At 42.4% G+C, this 21,473-nt stretch overlaps 4 protein-coding genes across 4 annotated transcripts in view; 1 reads left to right on the forward strand and 3 right to left on the reverse strand.

Moving 5' to 3' along the window:
- LOC107270098 (amyloid beta A4 precursor protein-binding family B member 1-interacting protein) overlaps nucleotides 1–11,470 on the reverse strand; it is a 72,261-nt gene extending 60,791 nt beyond the window's left edge. Inside the window, exon 1 of the mRNA XM_015744790.2 lies at nucleotides 11,179–11,470. The gene's annotated coding sequence lies outside the window, so the exon portion shown is untranslated. The remainder of the gene's footprint in view (nucleotides 1–11,178) is intronic.
- A 319-nt stretch (nucleotides 11,471–11,789) lies between these two features.
- Nucleotides 11,790–13,203, reverse strand: LOC107270100. Its single transcript, XM_025087478.1, has 3 exons — nucleotides 13,032–13,203; nucleotides 12,639–12,851; nucleotides 11,790–12,515 (listed from the first exon to the last, which is right to left on the reverse strand). Exons 1-3 carry the CDS (start codon nucleotides 13,182–13,184, stop codon nucleotides 12,057–12,059), a joined length of 825 nt encoding a protein of 274 aa, XP_024943246.1. The 5' UTR covers nucleotides 13,185–13,203; the 3' UTR covers nucleotides 11,790–12,056.
- Nucleotides 13,204–13,563: 360 nt separating this feature from the next.
- LOC107270103 lies at nucleotides 13,564–14,673 on the forward strand. The gene is made up of 4 exons (XM_025087507.1): nucleotides 13,564–13,791; nucleotides 13,872–14,078; nucleotides 14,139–14,382; nucleotides 14,453–14,673. Exons 1-4 carry the CDS (start codon nucleotides 13,564–13,566, stop codon nucleotides 14,671–14,673), a joined length of 900 nt encoding a protein of 299 aa, XP_024943275.1.
- LOC107270099 (venom carboxylesterase-6) lies at nucleotides 14,654–19,961 on the reverse strand. Its single transcript, XM_015744793.2, has 8 exons — nucleotides 19,375–19,961; nucleotides 18,149–18,459; nucleotides 17,893–18,092; nucleotides 16,867–17,063; nucleotides 15,896–16,061; nucleotides 15,616–15,806; nucleotides 15,239–15,525; nucleotides 14,654–15,149 (listed from the first exon to the last, which is right to left on the reverse strand). Exons 1-8 carry the CDS (start codon nucleotides 19,573–19,575, stop codon nucleotides 14,930–14,932), a joined length of 1,773 nt encoding a protein of 590 aa, XP_015600279.1. The 5' UTR covers nucleotides 19,576–19,961; the 3' UTR covers nucleotides 14,654–14,929.
- Nucleotides 19,962–21,473: the final 1,512 nt, after the last annotated feature.

The raw sequence follows: 21,473 nt of genomic DNA on the forward strand, positions 1-21,473 counted from the left end.
TGAAAAATCGTCCCCTCCAACGAGCCACGAGGTGCCAATAAATCCTTTAGACACACGTACGGCTAAGGAGGATTTTCAATAGGAACCTGGCTGGACCTCCCGTAGTCGAACATCTTTAGAGCTATCCCAGAGATCGACCCAGCCAATAAATAACTGAGGTCCTGAGTGGTAACCAGGTACCGGACTATAGATTCGTTTCCACCCACGAGCCCATGAAAAAGAATACGATCCAACTTTTTCCCAGGTACAGGACCCAGCATCACCGATCTCGCATCTCATCGCAGACTCTCCACTCTCCAATCTTTGGCTCGTCCCGACTGAGTCGCATTTTTTAATAACGCAAATCACCCTGAACGGCAACGAAGTCTGGTTCAATGCTGGAGCCAGCGACCGCACGGTCAGCGGATCTTGTCCTATGCGAAATAAAGAGGGAGAGGAGATCAAGAGAGAGGCAGAAGGGAGGTAACACTTGATTCTTCGGGGAAGTCCAAGATGCCGGACAATGGCCGGCATGGAGGCAGCAGGGAGGCGTCGGGGAGGCTGTGTGCCTACGAGGGACAACTTCGGTATATCGTGTACTTTGATAAATACGTGCGTGCGCCTATATGGCTACGCACTGTACGTGAGGTTGATTCAATCCGAAGGGAGATCCAAGTGCAGCATGCATTATGCATACGGCCGATGCCGCCTAGGAGGATGAACGCACTTTAGAAACAGAACCAGGAGCGAGCGCGTAGAGTAAAGTCGGGGACGTGAGTGCAGCCACGAGAAGCGGTCGGTTTGCCTTTCATGATCTCTCTCTCTCTCTCTCTCTCTCTCTCTCTCTCTCTCTCTCTCTCTCTCTCTCTCTCTCTCTCTCTCTCTCCCTTTCTCTCTTTCTCCTTAGCTCACACAGAACCGTGGGCAAGCGCGATACAGCTGAATTCGCTTCCGTGAAAGCCCCAAGATTATTCCAAAGGAACGCCGCAAGTTGGACTGTGGTAAATATTATATCTCTCTCACAGTACAATCACGTGGTTGCTCAAGGGGGATGGTACTAAACGATAATCACCCTCGATGAAAAAAAAAATTCAAAAAAGAAAAAAACAAAAAAACAAGGGTAGTAGCGTGACGGGTTTTTCACTTAAGGTACGCATCGACATGCCTGTAATCGACTTCCCGGGGAGCCCTGTGTTAGTCGCGTGCCTCCACCCTGACCCCTTCGCCCTACGACCGGCTGATTTAGTGGCTCGAATCACGTGCCACCAGTGCGTCACTTATTGTTACATCTGACACGCTTTTTTTCCCCCCGTAAATCCCAAATTAAATAGCAAAATTTCAACTGGAATCGCCCTCACTTTTTCTTCGCGTTCGCGTGTCGTACAAAAATAACGGGATCGACAGAGCCATTACGAACCGTTCGGGACAGTCCCGGCTCGATAGAGCGATCACCAATCACGCGGGAAGGTCAATTTGATCGAAAGTAGCCTGGGAACCGATTGCGGATCGATTTCAATAGATTTCAATTGGTCGTCAAATGGCAGGACGAGCACGGAGAATTTCGTCATTGAAGAATGACACTTTTCGCCAGACGTCGAACACCTTTGACGGATGGGCAATCTGATTACGTAATGCGCGATACGTCATCAAGTATACAAATACCAGACATTTTAATCAGTGCCGAATATTCAATAAATATTAATTAGCAAGGCGTCGATCAAAGTATCAATACCTGTGCTGTACAATGATAACTAATTTGTTTTGAATGGGATTTGCGCAGGGGGGAATATGGTGAGGGAGAGGCAGACGTAAGATACATATGACGCAAGATGCTAATCAGCTCCAAATACGTGACACATTTAATTCTCGCCTCTTTCGGACGACCTACGTAAGAATATCCGTGACACGCGTAATACTCGTCGGAATGACAAAGTGATTAGGTCAGCTGGCCAGCTGGCCGGCTGAAGATGTAATTGAATTCTCTCCCACGTATCGCAGCGATGCCAACATTTTCCTCCGGTCTTGGAGCTCGAGTTAATCTCCGGTGCACGTGAACCACAGTTCGACTTGACAGAGAGCAAGAGAGAAATTGTTGCGTCAATAAAAATAATCTTGGTAGGACTGAGCGACACGTTTAATTGATTGGCAATTCGTGGAATCAACCAAAGAAATCGTATGAAATAATTCAGAGAGGTGATATCGGTGTAATTTATTGTTAATAAAATACATGAAATTTTATCGCGCGGCAGATGCGTACGCGAGAGTTCCCGATATTGTCTGATCGATTAATTGTTATTTATTCGTTCGAGTAATCGAATATCGATCGATTGGCACTTCGCTACGTCAACAGAGTCAACCGAACTCAATGCCGACCCGCCCCGACCCCGACTGTCCCGGTCGGCTGTTCGGCTGTTTTTCCCTCCTTTCGCTTTACCTTCGTTTTATCTTGACCCAAATAATAAAGCATGATTTATTTCCGGGACGCCGCGCAGCCCAACCCGGCACGACCTACGAGAGGCTGGACGGGTCCAGCAGTTTAAAAGGTCAAATATCGGCGGTATGGGAATCGACGCAAAAGTCCAAACGACGCAATCAAGGATAAGTTCGTAATGGCGAGTGACGTCATTATCCAAAGTGCTCAGAGTGAAATTCGCGAGGGTGATCAAAAATAATTGCAAATAAATGTCTCGCTCACTTACCGAGAGACGCGCGTCGGTCTCTCCGAATGACTTTGCCATTATTTCGCACGGAGTTCTCTGCTCGGAAACTGCGATCGCGTCCGTGAGCCACAAATTGCCGTATTTCTGTCGCCGGTACTACGGTTGTATAGGGAAAAAAAAAAAAAAAAAAAAAAAATGTCAAAACACGAAAACAAAATTGCGAAATAACGTAACGAATCGCAATGCCAATTCGCACGAGATATCACGAGCAATGTATGAAAATTGTTGCGAAGTCACTGCTCACATATTTTTACCTTGACAAAAATAAGGGCAACTGCAAAAATAGCAAAGTCACACACGGTTTTTTTCAATAAATTAAAAAAAAAATTTGTCAAAAAATTAAACAGTTAAGGTCGGCAATTCAAACGAAAATTTATTTGTGCAAAAATGACCCCGACTTTTCGAACTAGTTCTCGTGAAGAAAAAAAAAAGAACCGATCACACAGCTAAAACTGGGATCGCGTCCAGATACCACTAGCCATGCTACAAGCGATAATTTCCATCGGTTAATGCAGCCTCTCAAAGAATCAAGAAATTACCTGACGCAACAAGGGGTGTTCGTTTAATTCGTAAAAAAAAAAGCCATCGAGACGCAGTCACTCTGCGAGCTCGAAAATCCGAAAGGAACGCCCCTATATAAATATACAGCAAGGAGCTTACGAGTTACAGGATGAAGGAATTTTTGTACGGGTTTACAAATAAATTTCAATGGGACTTCTCTAGTTTCGCCAGTTTCGTTTGACTCCACCCGTCGCCTGCTAATGAGAAAGTATAACCCCGTGGACGGGTGCAGCATGGCTCCAAGATGAAGCAACCGGGTCCACAGTCACGTCCCGGAGGCAGCATGGGATAATAAGAGAGAACTTACTTAAAAAAGAAAAGAAAAAAAAAAAGAAAAAAAATAAGCTGGGGAACCAAGTACTTACGCATCCCCTCAGCTACGATGAGGTTCACGATAATAGAACACGAGAATAACAAAGAGAAGCGCAGTGTCACTCGTTAGGCACCGAAGCGCCTCGGCAGTAGGAAAACTCGACAATTAATTATGGATTATTGCATTAGCATTATTTGATTAATTACACGTGAGATCCCGCGGGATGGAATCCCAGAATGCCAAAGGGCGACTGTCCCGGGAAAGGATCCTGGAATCTCATTGGATATCTGGGACACCCCGTACGGCGAGTCTGGATCGTGTTGGAATTTTCCCATTAGTGAAGAGAGTCAGTGAGAAAGAGAGAGAGGGAGTTAACGGCGAGTATAGAAGCCAGAGAGAGACAGAGAGAATGAGAACGTAAAACAGGCGCACAGACTCGGCTTCGAAATCCTCTGGAACCGGTAGTCGTCCTCGCGAAGGGCCGTTCCAAAAATAAATTTCCCTGCGAACGACGTCGGTTCCTCTGCGGTTCCCAGGAGCATCGACACTCGGCGGGAAGATGGTCCAGGTGACGAGGGATGAGAATGGGAGAAAAGCGAAGAGCCTTGTGCCGAGGAAAAAGGAAGGCAGCCGAGAGATGAAAGGGAAGACGTGGTATTCGCGTCGGGATAGATTCCAGTAAGAAATTCTCCGTCCTTCGCGAGCGAGCGAGACCGAGAGAGACGAAACGAGAGTATCTACGATTGCTGGGGAAATCATTAGGAAAGCGTACGGAGAAAGACGAGAGAGAGAGAGAGAGAGAAGGGTCATTAGGTTTGACGGAATGAAGTCATTACGTTACCAAGGCACGGCAGTTACACTCGAATTTCGATGCCGCCTCGTCTGATGTTGGTTAACGTAGCGATGTACCATTGAACCACGTACCACTGGTACGCGTCTACAGGTACTTTCATTTTACAAAAAATATATATATAGTACAAGAAGCAGAACGAAGCAGACAATAAGGAATCGGTAGCATACAAAATGCAATGTGAAACAGAGCGAGAAATTCAAGGAAAAATGGTTAAAAAGTAATGGAAAAAAAAAGAAGGAATAGATAATTAAACTACTAGGTCCAGATCTTGATATGGATGCTGGATCTGATTCTGAATATGTGGCCGAGACTGACTGGGTGCGTGTAAGTCATTCTATATATAGACTCGCAGAGTTCCCATCCGAACGAAACGCACTAGCACGTGCGTTTGCGTCCAGGCACGCACATACGTAATGCGTGTATACGCACCGTTCCAGTACTTGACCAAGTGAGTATGTACACAGTTGTTTACGTGCGAAAGTAATTTATGAGATACGATGCAAGACAGCCTAACGGTACTTGGCTAATTGTCAAACGGCATTTGCAGTGAAAGAAAAGAGGAAAAAAAATTATTCCGTTCTCCGTTTTTATTTTTAGTTTCTATCGAGAATTAATTTTTATGCAACTGCAACTATTGGTCATTCATCGTAAGGCGATGGAATTTACTATTGTATGCTGTGTGCACTTAATTCGAGACTCTCTCTCTCTCTTTATCCCTTTTTCATTGCTCTAATCTTCCCTTGCAGTTTCTAGTTTGTCTGGCGAATAAATGGAAACTGCAACCAAAAGTTGGTCAGATGTTTCAGGTTTCAGCATCATTGGTCAGATGCACATCCAGAGATAACGTCGACCCAGTGGACGATAAGGAGACATCGCGAACAAGAGTCGAAGCAGACACCGAGTCTTCGTCTACACTTAAGATTTAACGTTTCTCATCATCCGGTCCATCACAGCATCCACGGATGCTGGAGACTCGTTAGATGAGCTTCGACTTTGAGAAGGAGAAAATGAAGGTGGAATCCTTAAGTGCACTTGTTCTAGCGGGTCCCTCTCCTTAAACACTCAATTCCACGACAGCTTCATTTCTCTGACAGCATCTTCCAGCATCCTCATCTCTTCCTCTGATTCACTTCCAAAATTCCCTCTCAAACTTCCACCTTGTCCCCATCGTCTTCCAAAGCAAACATATTGTACCCACTAGGTGGACTTACGACAGGAATTTCGACTCCAAGGGTCACGAGGTCACCCGAGGCTAAGTGAGCGTCGCGACGCCCGACCTTGACAGTCGAAAAATCTGCATTAATTATTTCCACTCGAGTTACCGCGTCGTCTCAATTAGGAACAATTAATTATACATATTATCTGCATAATTAATTCCAGATAAAAATAATCGGCTCTAATCAATTTCGCAGCTTTTTTTTTCGCCGTTTGTCGGGCGTCGATAATTCGCCGACAGTCGACGCGTCGCTTTCAACCTCCGACCGGAAGGCGGAAACGCCCGATAAGGACCCAGTTTGCAAGTGGCTCGATTCGCTTATCGATAACGCAATAACCGTTACACCGCAACGAGGAAGAGAAAAAAAAGACATCGTTTGCTACGAACGTAAATCCTTTTTTTTTTCCTCATCAAAGTCTTTTTCCGTCTACCCGAGTAACAGCCACGAGCGTCTCTCGTTTATTATACCAAGAATAAGAGCAAAGCAGTCCCTTGGTCCATATGCGCCTCAACAATGCCCGTATTGTATACGTGGATCTTGTAACGGTGCTATGGGGATGAACCCACGCAAAACGTGTAGGCTTCGTGCGCGCCCACCCTGAGCCACAAAGCTAACTACGAGCTTCCCTGATAAGGAGATATTTGTATTCCAGGGAGAACAGGTCGCTCTCGCTAGACTGGCTGCACGTTGGGCAGCCGACGAGTGAGAGCGACTCGCTTAGAGACTCTTACGCGAGAGAGAGACAAGAGACAGATACAGTGACAATCGACGAATAAAGGGCCAACTTGTTTCTTTGGGGGTCGACAGATAGACAAAAGGGACGCAAATCGTATTAAAAAAAAAGTTTCAATTCGACTTTGGAATTTATTTGTTCTCCGACTCAAAATTCTACGTACCAAATTTCTGATCGATAAATACTTTTTGTCTTTTCCTCTGATTTCAGGGTGAACGAAAGACCAAAATTTGACGTGCACTCTGTATATCTATATGTACCTTCCATACGTACTATCTACATGCACGAGCAACCTCATTCTCTCGTCTTCCTTTTCCCATAGGTCCCATCTTCGTTCTTTACACCTGACCTGCATTCCTTCATAGTTTATAAGGGAAGAAAACTGCATCCGCGCCGAGTATTGATCCTGCCACGGTCTGTGCTTCCTTGTCTTCAGCCCACCTGGCTCCCGTGGTCTTCGCGTAAGACACCGGAGACAGGAAGTAACGTAATAATATTTTATTCCAAATTATTCACCCGGTAGAATACCCGTGGTAGACCTGAACCTTGCCTACGTCATAATAACGCATTTTCATCGGACGACGCCTAGAGGTTACCAGCGTCGCTCGCTGTGGGCCGAACGAGGAGACGACACGTGGGTGGGTCTTCACTGTAGAAGGGGACAGGACTTCCGGTCACGGTCGAACTTCCTATTCGGAAAGGAGCATCGTTCACGGAGTGCCCGACGACAGTGAAATTCCTCGCTGTGACGTAGATAATTAAAATTCTCACTATCGTGACCTCCGCCCGTAGGCGTGAACGTCCTAGATACGAGAGAAAACACGATTCCCTGTAATTTTACAAAAATTTCTCCGCGTACCACCCGTTATATGTCGTTAAATTGAAATTTTAACCGTGCAAACGCATTACGAATCTACGACGTTACATTTGAGTAGCGAAAAGTTGCTGGCGCAATTTACGACGCGTTTCAGAATTCCTCGAATGGCAGAAACCTTAAATCGCCCACAGACGAGCCGTCGGTAAGCGACGCCGTCAGTGAATTTTTCTAGCTTAGAGAAACATGAAACGAAGGCGCAGGGTCGGTTCAAAAGTCAAAAGAGAAAAGGCCCGCGGAATGCATTCAGCTGTACCGCAGCGAGCGGCGTCGCGGCGCCAGGGCCGCAAAGACGCGATTTTATTCGCCTCGTGTGGGCTGCCTGGCAAAGTGGAGGAGGATCGATGGATGAAAAGAAAAATACTGCTTTGTGAATGCGGCATGGAATTTCGAGTGGGCCCCAGACGATACATTCGCGTCTTGAAAAGGAGCCTTAATCATAGACCAAATATAATACGGCGCACAGTACATTTTAATACGCGCCGACCAAGTCTCGAGGATTCGGTCGGAGCGAAAGGCGAAACGCATTATCGATCCTTTTCGTTCGACTCTCGACTCCTGGCAGCAGGTAGCACCTATCGGCAGAGGGAACCCACGGGCCAGGAATTCCCCCCTGCGAACCCAAAGCACAGCGCGCGCCTTCCGCTAATGGCGGTCGCCAATTAAACATTTGCCCTGCGAAACGAACGCAGGTACAACCGTAACCAGTGTAAGCGATTTAATAACGTTAACCGGGAGGACCGAGTGACTTGACGATCTAATAATAGAAACAGCCCTAAAGGAACCATAGCCCGTCACGAAGAAGCCAATAAGGAAGCGGAAAGCCGAACGTGACGTAAATATAGTTTACACGGTGCGACGCAGCTGGCTGGTATTGCGGGTGTCCTCATTGTCAATTGAAAATGTTCGGATCGCGAGAAACATTTAAATATAGATATACTCTTAAGGTAATCTCTTTGAGATAACGTTGAAAGGATCCACGTGAAATTAGTACAGTCAATTTCAAAAGCAAAAATATCTGCAATAGCTTTATCGTAAAAATAATAAAATTGCCCAATTTCGCGTTACTTCTGACTGGGATTGTACCTGCACCTGCCACGTGGGTATGGGCACTCAGCCTTTAGGGGTGCTTTAAGGGGGTGGAGTGTGTGGGCACGCGTCTCCCCTTTCCCCCTCGCGGTTTCTTCGCACGACACCCCTTACGTAGCCCAACACCTGACAAAGCCCCGCGCGAGCCAGAAAACCAAAAGGTTGGCCAGGGGTGGGATACAAGGGTAGGTTGGACTTAGGAGTGCACGCATGGCTGAATGCGTAGGTGCGTGCGTGCGTGCGTCTCCGTAGGTTGTATCAGAAGGGTGCAGGGGTAAATGAGTTGGGGCTCCGCGCCAAGGGTGCGAAGATAAACTCTGTAAACATTCCGCGATAAGGGTGACCCCCTATAGGGAATGGGTGTCTCTTACGTGTATCTTGGCAATATCGTGTGTGTATACACATATGTACAGGTGTTTGCACCCTCATACGCGGACGATCCCAGTCCAAAAAAATCATCCCCCTATAAGCGTACCGACGGCATTAAACAATTAAAGACAACCTCTTATCAGAGATAGTATTAACGAGGGGGGTGTAACTGGAGAGGGATGCCCCCCGGGGGGGGGAGAGTCAAATCGTCTCTACACGTAGATCAAGCACGATATTGATTCCACCCCTAAATTCAACCCTGTACCTGATCTACCTGCACAGTTAACCACCCCGTGGAAAATTACTGTACCACCCCTTATGGGTTTCGCGAGATAGGCCTAGAGAGGGGGAAGGAAATTATTACAAAATTTTATTTTTTATTCTCAAGTATTTTTCGAGAACGGACGAAAGAGCTGTTGGCTGTACTACCAATTGCAGGATATCTTTGAGATAAGAGAAAAAAAAAGAGTGGCGACGCCCTTGGCATAAAGCAACTACGCAGATACCGAGGGAGGTTTCGAAGAGGGAAAAGTCACGTTTCTGTATTGTATTTCGTATTCGTGTAGGATAAGATAAAAAATTTACGTGTCACAGTCAAGAAACACGACTGGCACGTAATTATTGTGGCGATTCAAATAATTGGAGGATCCTTATATTGTTTTTGATTCTGTGGAAGGAAAATGCGCGTGCACGCCTATGCAGCTTTTGTACGCGTCTTTCCCGAGAAACCACTTTAGACCACTATGTTTTTATTCTACTTCTTTTTTTGTCTGCTATGGAAAAAAGAATACTACGGGTTCCACGGGTAACTTCGACTTGTAGTTCTTCCGAGTAAAGGGACACCCACTCCCACTTCGAAGACACCCCCGCGCAACGCCCGACCGAGAAGACCCTTTTGGATGCCACGAAAACAACGCCGACGCTCGCGCCGCCATCTATTAATAAGTGCACGCAGTTATTTCGGACCGAGTTTATTAGCCGGCAGCGAATATTGGGACGCGCGCTCCTCTATCAAACATGTCCGCCCGTGATTGATTGACGTAGTCAGTTGGGTGAGGGCTGACGAATGGGGGAAACGGGAAAAAAAAAGACTAATTCACAAGCGTTTGGCAGTCACTGATAATCGAGACTTTTTGACAAGTCTATACAGAGTCAGTATGCACTCCCGGTTGGGCTTTCCTTCCGATACTACGTTCACGCTAAAACCCGTGAAGAAGATGTAAAAAGACACGAGACGAGAATTAACCAATGATTTACCGTCTGCTATTGAATTTTGGTAAATATTCATAGTAAAGTATGTCGATAAGACGTCGAAGAGAGGAGAATCAAACGATAAGAAGTATCTTCGTACACATCGAATACGGATAATCGATAATTCGTGAAAATAAAAAGGAGAAGAAAATTTTTCAAAAATCAAAATGTGTATCGTATTTAGCAACGGGAATTAATTATTAGAAATTACAGCGTTCAATCTAATAAGGATATAATGCTTGATAGATCTTATGGCGGTCGAGTGATTTTAATCAAAGAATAACAAAGACTGGTAGATCCTAGTCAAAGCCAAAGATACAAATGTCGGGCGAGGCTATTGTGACATTTTAACGAGTCGGAAGTCGTTTCGACGTATTTATCGGTTATCGTTTCGCAAGGGGGCACTCGAATGCCCCATGTAAAACACACAAAACGCACGAAACTCACGAGAGACAAACGAAGTGCATGGGTTCCTGTTTCGCCCATAATTAAAAAGAAAAAAGAGAACCTCATGAATTTACAGAGTTCGTCGACTCGCAAGAGAAACAATAAACGTATCCGATCGGAAGTGAGATCCTTTTCGGAATTAACCGTTCGCCGCGATGGGCGTCGCATAAATCCTCGATCGATCGACCAATTGTAATGTGATACTCATTAAAAAGAGCTCGAAAAGAGCAGCGAGCTGAGAGTAGTTCGCCATGGGAATACGAATTGGGTGAACGTCGTGCCAAGATTCCGAGGGTGTTGACAGCTGCCACTGAGATGCGTTTCACATGACAATACGTTCGAGGTAACTCTGGGAAAAGCATAACAGGAGCGAAACGTGGATAATTCGCAGCTGTAACGTTCCTGTTAGCAGTCCTGACCTACAGATACGACGAACGTAATATTATTTTAAAAATATACTAAATGCACATCTGCTTCTTGTGTTTATTTAATAAAATACAGAGCGAATTGTATACGCGCCTATGACGTGTATCGGGATCCGTTTGATAAATCAATAATAAAAAATTGACAGACCGGTTATTTTGTAGTTACCTACGAAGGTGTATTTCTAATATATTAAAATAAATGATTTCACTAGTTGCCTGTTAACTGTCAGAGCAATAACGTCGCACGACATAAATACGTCACTCGTAATACATTACCAGGTAAAAGCGGAAGTACACGAGGAAGCGTGCAAAGTTTAATCGGTCGATTGGAATGTGGAGATACTCACGTTAGTTTAGAGAAGATATCTCGAAGGGCTGGGCAATCCTGAGTACTTGTACCACTGATATGTCACTGCTAATAAACACAGTGGTCCCGGAGCACTTGTTTGTGAACTTCAGAGATCGCGATGTCACGAAGCACGGAATTCGAGCACAGCTAAATCGTTTAGTCCAGTTGATGAGCGCGCACGTAAAGTAGTCTCTTCGCTTTTAATTGGTAGAGAGGTCTTCGAAGGGCCACGGGCCTCGGGCCGCCATGCACTGACTCTGACTGACTCTCTTCTCGCAGCCGAACGTGCCTGAACGCCTCGGCTAACTCAGTCGCTCGGACGTAGTCATACGTATACACCCACCATGCAGCAATATAATAGTGTTTGGCACTTCGGTTGAACTCGGTCTTACTCGGTTGTCTTCGGTTTTGCGCGCATGCCTTCATCGAACGTCACTACCCGGCATTGCTGGTGGAACCCGTAGCTCGTACCTCGCCTGGACCACGACTACCACGACCACAGGTTGCAGTTTGCTGCTGCATAGTATTGAATTGATCTGCCTGACATCTTGTGGGAAGCAATGTATGCTACTGGTAAATGTATTATACAAACCATTGATAGATAAGCCGACTCTTGATATCGTTGCAGACAAATAATATCGGCAAATATTAAAGGACATGTTCTGGTGTACCAACCGATGGTAACTTACCGACACGATATTTTTGTAAACGTTCTAATTAAATTTTTGGTTAAAAATATTTTTAAGATATTTAATATCAATAATTTTTTATAAAAAAATCGTAAATTACTATACACCTATGATAATTGGAATTTAGTGTCTCATATAGACGGATAAAACAGTTCCTTCTCTTTGGTCTCTGAAGGTAACTAAGATATTATTTATTGCTCCGTTTGTACTGTCTCGCCCAGTCAAATTCTTTCTGACTTTTCGATTTCTCATCGATCGTTCCCCCGTCAGGTATTTCCACCCGAATGCCCATAAAAGCTGCTGAATAATTACCAGTGCCAGGATCATCAAAAATAACCTCGTCATGAATAACCCAGCGACCGTACAATATTTCGGCGAGTTTTCGAAAACCCATACTTAAAGCTAGCAGCTGACTTGAACCGGAGGAAAAAATTCCAGCTACTGCAGGTATTTTTAGACTTTCAGCGACTCGTAGACAAATTTCAATGAGATTTCTACTTAACCCACGATCCTGGTATGTCGGATGTACACAGAGTATTTTTATGCGAAGATGCGATTCGCTATTCAATTGCTCAAACGCACGTGCTTGCTTCACCAATGCACTTTGTAGTTGCATCACCTTCTGCAATGCGTTTCCCCGATATATCTAAATATCAATATATTCGAGTTAACATTTTAAGGAATTTAAAGACGCACTCACGCGTATCAGTGATGCTGTTTGCTAAAAAGAATAAATATTTCCCAAAAATAATTTGTCTGCAAAGTTTACCTGAATACGAGTATACGTGTCAGTTTTATCGAGATAACTGATAATTTTGGTAATGGCGACTCCTATTACGCGTCCCGTTGATGTACTCACTGCTATGATGCTTGTCGTGTCCTTCATCCACACTCTTATCATATCCAGATAACATTTTACAGAATCAGGCTCCGACAATAGAGAAGATGCTTTGCACATTGGTTCAGTTGTGAGAAAATGATGCTGCCACAAGGAATTAAGAGAGAGATGAGACGAGGAGGATGCTTAAGATTTTTCGTAAATATAAGTGAAATACCAAACACATTTAGAACATACGTGGTGACGTGTGAGACGAAAAAAAATAATTGCTAATCAAAAGCACAGAAATGTCGCTCATATTATAATTTTCATATTTCACTGAACTTTTAACATGTGAATGACTTCCTCGTAATGCGATTCCTTGAGGTCGATAATTCGAAAATTTGAACGAACTTGCCAGCCAAAAGGTTCAAGCAGCATTTCCTGAGTCGCTTGAACAATTTCATTCTTCTCAGATTCCGTGAGTCCAAGCTCCATTAATAAAATTCAATCGCGGAATACAATTTTTGATCGAAGATTGATCCTTAGGTGAAAATACATGAAATTTGAAAATAATCTGAAGAAATCAATCAGCACCATACTCTATCGGTATACAATACTGCTCAAAAGTATTGCATAAACTGAAGGTAGTCCTTTCAACTTTTATGGTAAAACCACTTTCAGCTGATGTAATTACACTCTGAATAAAGGCCTTCACAAGGTTTAAGTCTGTATAAAAAATTGATAGAATACAAAAATATAGTAAGAAAACATGAAAGCAATTTCAGACCAGTATAATTAATTCAGCAGATAGCTCTGAAGCATACCTAACCTTAAACAATATTTTTGTATTTCCAAGAAAAATATAATTAAACATATGGAAAGAAGGGCCAGTGCATTTTCAAAAGGTCGCAGAAGACAATCAATTTCTGAATGTATCACCGAGATTTCTGTAAGTGACTTATTAGACTTGGAAAATTCCTCCATCAATAACGTCAATCATGTCAGTGAAAATGCCCCTATGGTTTGGGAGAGAATGTCAAATGGTTACAGAATCGTGGATCTGAAGGAGGAAAGGATAATCGAAGCAATTAAACTAATAAAAGTATCTACAATAAGACAGAGAATACTATGAAAATTTTACAGATGGTATTTAATAATAAAATTAATATTTTGAATTTTCAGAACGATTTTCTTAAATCGGAACCAATGTGCTGTGCAACACATGTGAAAAAAGATTTCGTATCTGCAAAGTCATATCTTCAATTGATCTTGAGACACATGCGTGACCTTGAAAGTCTCTGTGCTCTTAAGGAAGGGACTGGCGATTTGGTGGGAGTCCTTATTGGTTCAAATGATGAAACAGTTGACAAATATTACAACGAAATTCAGGTACCAATGAAGGAAGATACTTCTGATTCAATTGGATTAATTAATTAAAAATTTTTATAGCTCAACCAGGGACTGTTCCTTTCGAAAATAATTAACCTGAGGAATTGTCTATTTGCAAAAGCTGGGGTGACTGAGTTATTCGGGACCGGTAAATTCTATCAGATCAATGTGCTTTGCGTGGAGATGGATCATAGGAACAAAGGAATTGGAACTGCATTGGTTCGTTCCTGTATTTCCAGAGTAAATCAATTGAGAATTCCAGGTTGCGTCGCAGCATTCAGCTCGGCTGCTGCTCAGACCATAGGTAATTTTTCTGTTTCTATATTATTCTCTAGTATTAATAACTGATTATGTATATTAATTCTTGTGTTCAGGCGAGAGATTGAATTTTGAGAAAGTGACTGAAATTTCATATAGAAATTTTGTCACACCTCACAACAATGCAAAACCATTCAATCACATTCCCGCTGGCAATTTTTCTATATCTTGTATGATACTTGTCACCAATTCGCCGGATGAGGATAAAACGGCGCTAAATTCAAATAGGGAGAGTCAGTCGAAATCATCTGCTAAAGTAAAGAGAAAGAAAAAATAGTATAATGCAATATTAATATTGATCGAATGAGGAATAAGATCTAAAAGCATAATAAACAATTTGCATAAATTATATTCCTCTTTACACGAATCAAGGGATATAACGATAGATAAATATAGAAATTCTCTTTTCGCGTGAAACAATTATTAGATATTCAATGAAATAAAAAAAAGAATAATACCAATCACGATTCACAGCGGATACCAATCGCCTAATTAAAGGAACGATTAAACGTTCTCAAGATTTTATAAAAAACTTATAACTCGTCTCTGAGTTGAGATGATTCCATAAAATGACGTTGGGAATCATCAACTCCCACGATTCCTAATTTCTCCCAGAACTTAACTCTCTCGTGTATAAGATTGTCAGCCATAAACAATTCCTTTGGACTTCCAATGTGTAGATATTCAAGATCCAGAGTCCTCACTGGTTTCCATTTGATTGGAATCTCTTTCGTGAGCACAGGTGTTGGATTTCTATTGATTAAAATTTCAATACAAATTTTAATGACTATAAACAAAAATTAAAAAAAAATTCGATTAGGATAAAATCCTAATTGGCTTACCCTGATTTGGCAAAATTATACCAAAGACTGGTAAATATATCGACCACTTTGTGATCATCCACGCTCAATGGAAACTCCTTGAACAATTGTTCCCCAACAGGGAAAAGATACTGCAAGTCATCCGCATGACAAACGCCATACTCCCCTTTTGGATCTCCAAAAATAGAGCTAAAGGAAGCGCTTCCTCTGTACGCAAGATAATAATAATAAACTGGACTAGCAAGGACATTCAGATGATCCCTGACTGCATTATCAGCAGCAATGGAGAACCAGGCGTCCGAGTAAAGCTAAAAGACCAATTACCATGATAGAAAATATACGTTCTGAAGTAGTATAAAATTGTCTTATAAAAGTAAACCAACTAGTCAATAACTCACGTCGATAAGATCGAACTTGGTCGATTGATCGATTGGCCGATCACCAAAGTAGAACTCGCGAATAGACTTCGTCACATTCTCAATACGATCCGCAGGGCATTTATCCCTGTAGAGTAGACTCATGGGAGCAATAGTCATGAAGTCGTCGTTCAGCTTTCTGGCCAATTCGCCATCGTTGAGACCCAAAAGACCTGAAAAAAATTTTTCTTTAAACTCAATACAAAGTCATATATATATATATATACATATATATATATACATAATAATCCAAAAATGTTACCAGCAACTCTGAGGGCTCCTTCGTGGGACGTGATACCAGTCATCCATGGAATATCAGCAATACGTCCGGCCTTCAATGAGACTGCTGGATCTTCCTTGAGGAATGCGCCAGGATGATCTGGCTCGATGACCGGTCTGAATGGGATCATTGGGCAGTAATCGAATTCCTAAAGCGGGACAAGCATCGCAAGGCAACGGATTAATATGAAAAAGTAAAATTATTAAAATCTTAAAGTAATAGGGGAAAGGATAAATATGAAGCAACATGAATCTTGATTGAATTGGAATTAACTATTTATATTTTTAAGGACTGGACTGTGTGCTGATGAAATGGCGAGTGACTTAATGGAATTTAAATGATTCTTATACACGTTCACTCAGGTGGTACGTTAGTGTTATTTCTTTTGAACGTAAATCATTTTTTTTTTTTTCGTTTCTTTGTGTACTCTCTATTCCCAAGAACCAATCGGATTGCAAATGTCCATGCTGGCTAGATCCTTACTCGATTTTTACACGGTTTGCTCTAGATCTTCTTAATTGAAACAAATGCCATTCCCCTGTTTGGTATGTCAGGTTATTATTGGCACGCTCTAATTCTAACTGACAAATGCTAAGTGGCATAATCCTGCGACTGCGTGTAGTCAATCGGAAACGATCGAACCTTAAGAATTTGCCATTTGCATTGCTAATCATTGGGAAACCGGACAGGTTTTCTCGACATTTTTTAGAATTTTCCTAAAACCGGTTTCATATTTCCATTGAATTTTCATCCAAGTGGCAACCAGTCCACGTTTATGATATACGATGACAAAAAAAATTAATCAATTCCCAGATAACCAATAATGTCACTTGTTGAATTATTACCCAGCGATATCTCTTCCACGATCTTATCAAGTTAAAGCATAAGTGAACCTATTATACATATACAAATTGAAAAAATTCTTATTAATCAATAAAACAATATATCTGTACCTGAAATTCTTTGTCGGTGCCAATAATGTCAACAGCGTCTTTTTCACGAAGACAGGATAGCAATGACTTCGAATCTTGATTAGGACAATTCAAATATCGACCAAGACGTTGGGCCTGTTTCTTAGCCAATCCGGGCCTGGTCAGTCCCCAAAAGCACAGAGCGGTGCCACTCTGTGAAATTCCTCGATGAAACAGGTCTAGTGAAACGAATTTCAAAAAACATATAAATGAACAAGAAGAAGATCACAATGAAGCATAACCTGAAGGATACGTAATGCACATTAATTGAAAGCCACAAGAGAAACACGTGACAGCAGAAATTGCACGTGTCAACGTTGCGCCGTACGGAATAATAATAATTGTTGTCGTTGGCGTCAAAAAAAAAAAAAAAATAAAAAGCGCATACAGGTTTAGAGCAAAGAAAAAAAAACAAATCAAACAGCCTGATTTTTTTTTACTCCAAGAATTTCACAATACCTTCGTGCCGAACTTGTTTCGCATAATAATATTATGATTGTTGATGACTGGAAAATCCCCGTAAATTAAAAAAAATTATTTTTTTTTTTCTAAATTCGAGGCGTTTTCAAGATTTTTCTATCCCATACAATCCATGCGCTTGGATGCAGTATACAATAGGTATATATATATATATATATTGTTTTCACCGTTCCTGCCGATCATTCCGATCACGACCGACGATCACTCGATTCATTTGTATTTTTATGTAGTAACATCGTAATTACACGCTTTCCAGTTTTAACAGCTGACAAGAGCTAATAACGCTTCGTGATCCATAAACAGGATCACTACGTGCGATCGTGAATCAATCTTGCGTCATTATCATTGCCAATCACGTAAAGCTGTCTAGCCTGGAATACGTATAAGTATGTACATAACGATCTTGAATATTGCACTTAACGATCTCCTGGGACTGTTTCGATCGATCAACTGGTTATTATTATTATTCGAAACCTTTTAGAGATCTTACAGATCCGTTAAGCTCCCAATTACCAAGAGCTATCGTACCTTTTGAAAGTGGACTCATCATATGGTAGTGAACACTAACGCCACCTGCACTTTCCCCGAAGAGAGTTACTCTGTTGGGGTCACCCCCGAAGGCAGCAATGTTCTCACTGACCCAACGTATGGACTGGGCCTGATCCTTCATCCCCTGATTTCCAGGCAAGATCAGGTCCTCGTAGCTGAGGAAGCCCAATGGACCCAGCCTAGAAGACAGATTCCAGTTACACGCTGCACCGGGATAAAGAGATTTTCGAGGTACCTGAAGTTTACGGTGACGAGGATGACGTCATGGTCCAGGAGAAATTTGGGACCGTAAAATTCAGAGTGCCCAGCGCCGGTGACCCATCCGCCTCCGTGGAACCAGATCATCACCGGATAGGAAGGCCGGTTCCAAAGAGTGTTATCACCATCCTCGAGGGGTGGTAGTTCAAGGGTGTAGACGTTGAGATAAAGACAATCCTCTACTCCAACGACTTCTTTCTGATGCGTGTAAATATTGCGTTGGGTACAGATCCCAGCATCTTCCTTAGCCGAACGTAGACCGGACCAAGATGCGGCTGGTCTGGGTGGCTAGATAATAAATTGATCATTAATAATTTGACCTGTTATCGTTTGTGACGTTATCAATAAATTTTTTTCCTATCACGTGTAATATTCATCACGTACCTTTATCTCGGGCCTGATAAGACTTGGGACTTTTCGATTTTTCAGGTGTGAACGCAGCTTTGAGCTTGTCGGCGTCAACTTATTACCAATGGACCAGAGACTGGTATATAGATAACGACAATCTATACCTTTTCTCGTTGTACTCCTTACTCATTGCTGGCGCAGCTCCTAGTCGAAGGTTATCCTCGTTCGAATAAACTTCACAACATTGCGCAATGCGATAACTTGATAAGCCACGGAACCGTATTGCCGACTCGAGCTAACCTAAGCGGACCCACGCGCGGCGGCCGTTCAAGGTAAATTTCTCAAGCAATTTCTCAAGCCAAGAGTCGAGCATTGACAGTCGCCTATTGCGGTTAAGTAATAGTCGGGTAATACTAAACAGAATAACTTATGGACTTGCCATAATCGTCAATGATTCGTTGAATACGGATAAGCCGGATAGGAGTGAATAATTCAATACTTCTTGATATTTAATTACATAATTAATAATTATTGCCTTTTCAAGATTCGCCTTGATCTTGCACAGTGTCCGAGCTTCAATGGTAACGTAATCATACGTCCATGATATTAATACGGTAAGTTGTACATTAAAATTTTATTAACGACTCTTTATCATTTTACGCGTTTAACGAAAAAGTGCAAATTTTAATAGAAACAAATTTTTTGTAAAATTACCATCAGCAATGACTCACCTGGTCAACGTAGAGATGTCAGTGACATTTGGTTAATCCTTCCCTCTACCTTTCCGTAAATCACTTGTTGAACTTGGCTTAGAAAATAGTCTTTCCCAGTCGGGAATACAGGGATCTTCCTTACCTCGAATCTCAGTTCTCCAAGAGGTGGTAGCGCGTAAGGGATGCCCCTGAAGGCAGCGAACTCCACGCCGCGTCTGCTCTTCATGATGGTACCTTCCAAGGTGCCGTTTCGAATTTTGACTCTTGGACCAGCCGTGACGAGACACGTTAGACAAGCGAGAAGAATCGCGAGGATCGACGCTTGGATCATTTTCAAGATCATCGGTGCCAAATGATCGATGGCGAATTGGTATTTTGAATTATAACAATTAGTTGAATGATAATAAAAGTTCAAAATATTTGCTGACCCCACAATCGAAATACGATGTAATTTTAGAAAACAAAATCTTCACCCAGCAATTCGGAAGCTGAGCAGTGCCAATAGTTCAATGACCACCGATCTAACCTGTGTCGCCGTGCGATTAGCAATTATATATCCTCGGCCGCCAGCACGTGTTCTCTCGGCGAAGGTGAAACGGTGACTGCGCTGATGTTGTGATCGACAGTCTCTGGGCTCGCGAAGATAATGATGCTGGGGACTTGGTATCTGATTGCAGGTATTCGGAAGGAAACGAGACTCAGGACGAGTCGAGAGGCTTGAGTTGATTCGTGACTAGTAGTTCTATACTTTATGGTCACGGGACGTATACTTCACAGGCAGCGATTTCCATGCTTTAATTTATTCCGTCTTGTATCTTGTTTTTAATGAATTGTGAAATCGGCTTTGTTGTCAGTGGTGCTTTTTTTTTTAATTGCCGCAATTCTTTTCGATGCAACGAGTGATTTGTTGTTTTCGTAATCGTTACGTAATTATGATTTATTGATGATTCGATTTGAACAATTTTCATGTTTTTTTTTTATGTACGTTTCAATGAATGCACAACTTACGTCACGCAGGAAGAAGTGGCTTTGGTCAAGGTTCGTCGTATAACGTAATATAGGTTTATCGGTGAAACTCACGGGTAAGTATGTCGACGCAATCTACTTCTGTATCGTGCTGTAGCATTGCTTGAGGCGATTTACCGTTATTCTTAAAATTGTCGAGCATCCAAATTGGCGAATTATAGTCGATGAAATTTTTAGCATTATATCAAACGTGATTGTAGAAAACTCAGCTAGACCCGAGAGAAAGAAAAAATGTATTTTCATAATTCAAGGATTTTTTATCGGCCGGTAAAGTAGCTCATGAAAAAAAAGAAATGTAAATGCAGAAAAATCATACTACCCCGTCGGTAAAGTAGAACAGGTTTTGAGCACAGAAGAAATGTATTAAATCAAATCGATAATATCAGTCTTCAAAATTTGTATTAATTCAAACAAGAATTTCAATATAAATTCTACAAACTCTAATTCAATAATACGTCTCTGGCGGATAAGTAAAAGTACAAATCAGCCGTACAGTGGCTCCACGTAGGTGGACTCCAGTACGGTTATTTATGGTACTAACGTCGATTTCCTCAAAGATTCGTCGGTTCGGTAGAGTTCTGACTATATTCGAAATTTCAAAGTGCTCGGGAAAGGTCTTAAGTGGAGGAAATAAAATTAAATGTAAAAAAAACCCTTAACCCAAGATGGCGCAACCAATCACCAGTCTGCGGATCACCGATCGTTAAATTTCCCTTATATTTTTCCGAAGGGGAAGGCTCGACCCTTGTTGCAGTCTGCATTCGGCAGCCGTGCGCGTACATCGGTAACCTACGAGGGGTGCGGACCCTCGAGGTGGGAAGGGTGGCTTTATGGCTCATGGTACAAGACTTCCCTTACTATACTTATACCTCCCCTTACACACACACATATATATATATACCCTCATAACCTTTCACCCATCAGCCCTCGTTTTGTGCGAACCATCATGCCGCCCATGGCTGGCTACGCCATTTTGTAAATCACCACGCTACACCCCGAAGAACCTTGAGGCTGGCCTCGACCGCTTCGTTGGAAAATTAAATTTTGCCAATGAAAAATGAGGCTGTAATTTTTTTTAGAAATAATAAAAAATAAAAACAACAATTAACGAAAAGATATATTATTCTTCGCATTTCAATTTAAATCGAATCCTCAAAACATTAACAACCAAAAAATCATAATACTTGCGAGATATAAACGTACGGCTAAGGAAAA

This window comes from Cephus cinctus, unplaced genomic scaffold (assembly GCF_000341935.2).
Source record: "Cephus cinctus unplaced genomic scaffold, Ccin1 Ccin1_scaffold0696, whole genome shotgun sequence".
Classification (NCBI taxonomy): Eukaryota; Metazoa; Arthropoda; class Insecta; order Hymenoptera; family Cephidae; genus Cephus; species Cephus cinctus.

Excerpts from the sequence above, each read along its gene's own strand:
- LOC107270103 (XM_025087507.1), top strand. The coding sequence starts at position 13,564 with ATGGAAAGAAGGGCCAGTGCATTTTCAAAAGGTCGCAGAAGACAATCA. Across the intron at positions 13,792-13,871 it reads AAGCAATTAAACTAATAAAA|AACGATTTTCTTAAATCGGA; the intron begins GTATCTACAATA and ends TTGAATTTTCAG. Across the intron at positions 14,079-14,138 it reads AATATTACAACGAAATTCAG|CTCAACCAGGGACTGTTCCT; the intron begins GTACCAATGAAG and ends AAATTTTTATAG.
- LOC107270100 (XM_025087478.1), bottom strand. The coding sequence starts at position 13,184 with ATGGAGCTTGGACTCACGGAATCTGAGAAGAATGAAATTGTTCAAGCG. Across the intron at positions 12,852-13,031 it reads AAGTCATTCACATGTTAAAA|CATCATTTTCTCACAACTGA; the intron begins GTTCAGTGAAAT and ends TCCTTGTGGCAG. Across the intron at positions 12,516-12,638 it reads ACACGTATACTCGTATTCAG|ATATATCGGGGAAACGCATT; the intron begins GTAAACTTTGCA and ends ATTGATATTTAG.
- LOC107270099 (XM_015744793.2), bottom strand. The coding sequence starts at position 19,575 with ATGATCTTGAAAATGATCCAAGCGTCGATCCTCGCGATTCTTCTCGCT. Across the intron at positions 16,062-16,866 it reads GCACCGACAAAGAATTTCAG|GAATTCGATTACTGCCCAAT; the intron begins GTACAGATATAT and ends GTCCCGCTTTAG. Across the intron at positions 15,526-15,615 it reads CCAAGTTCGATCTTATCGAC|CTTTACTCGGACGCCTGGTT; the intron begins GTGAGTTATTGA and ends TTGGTCTTTTAG.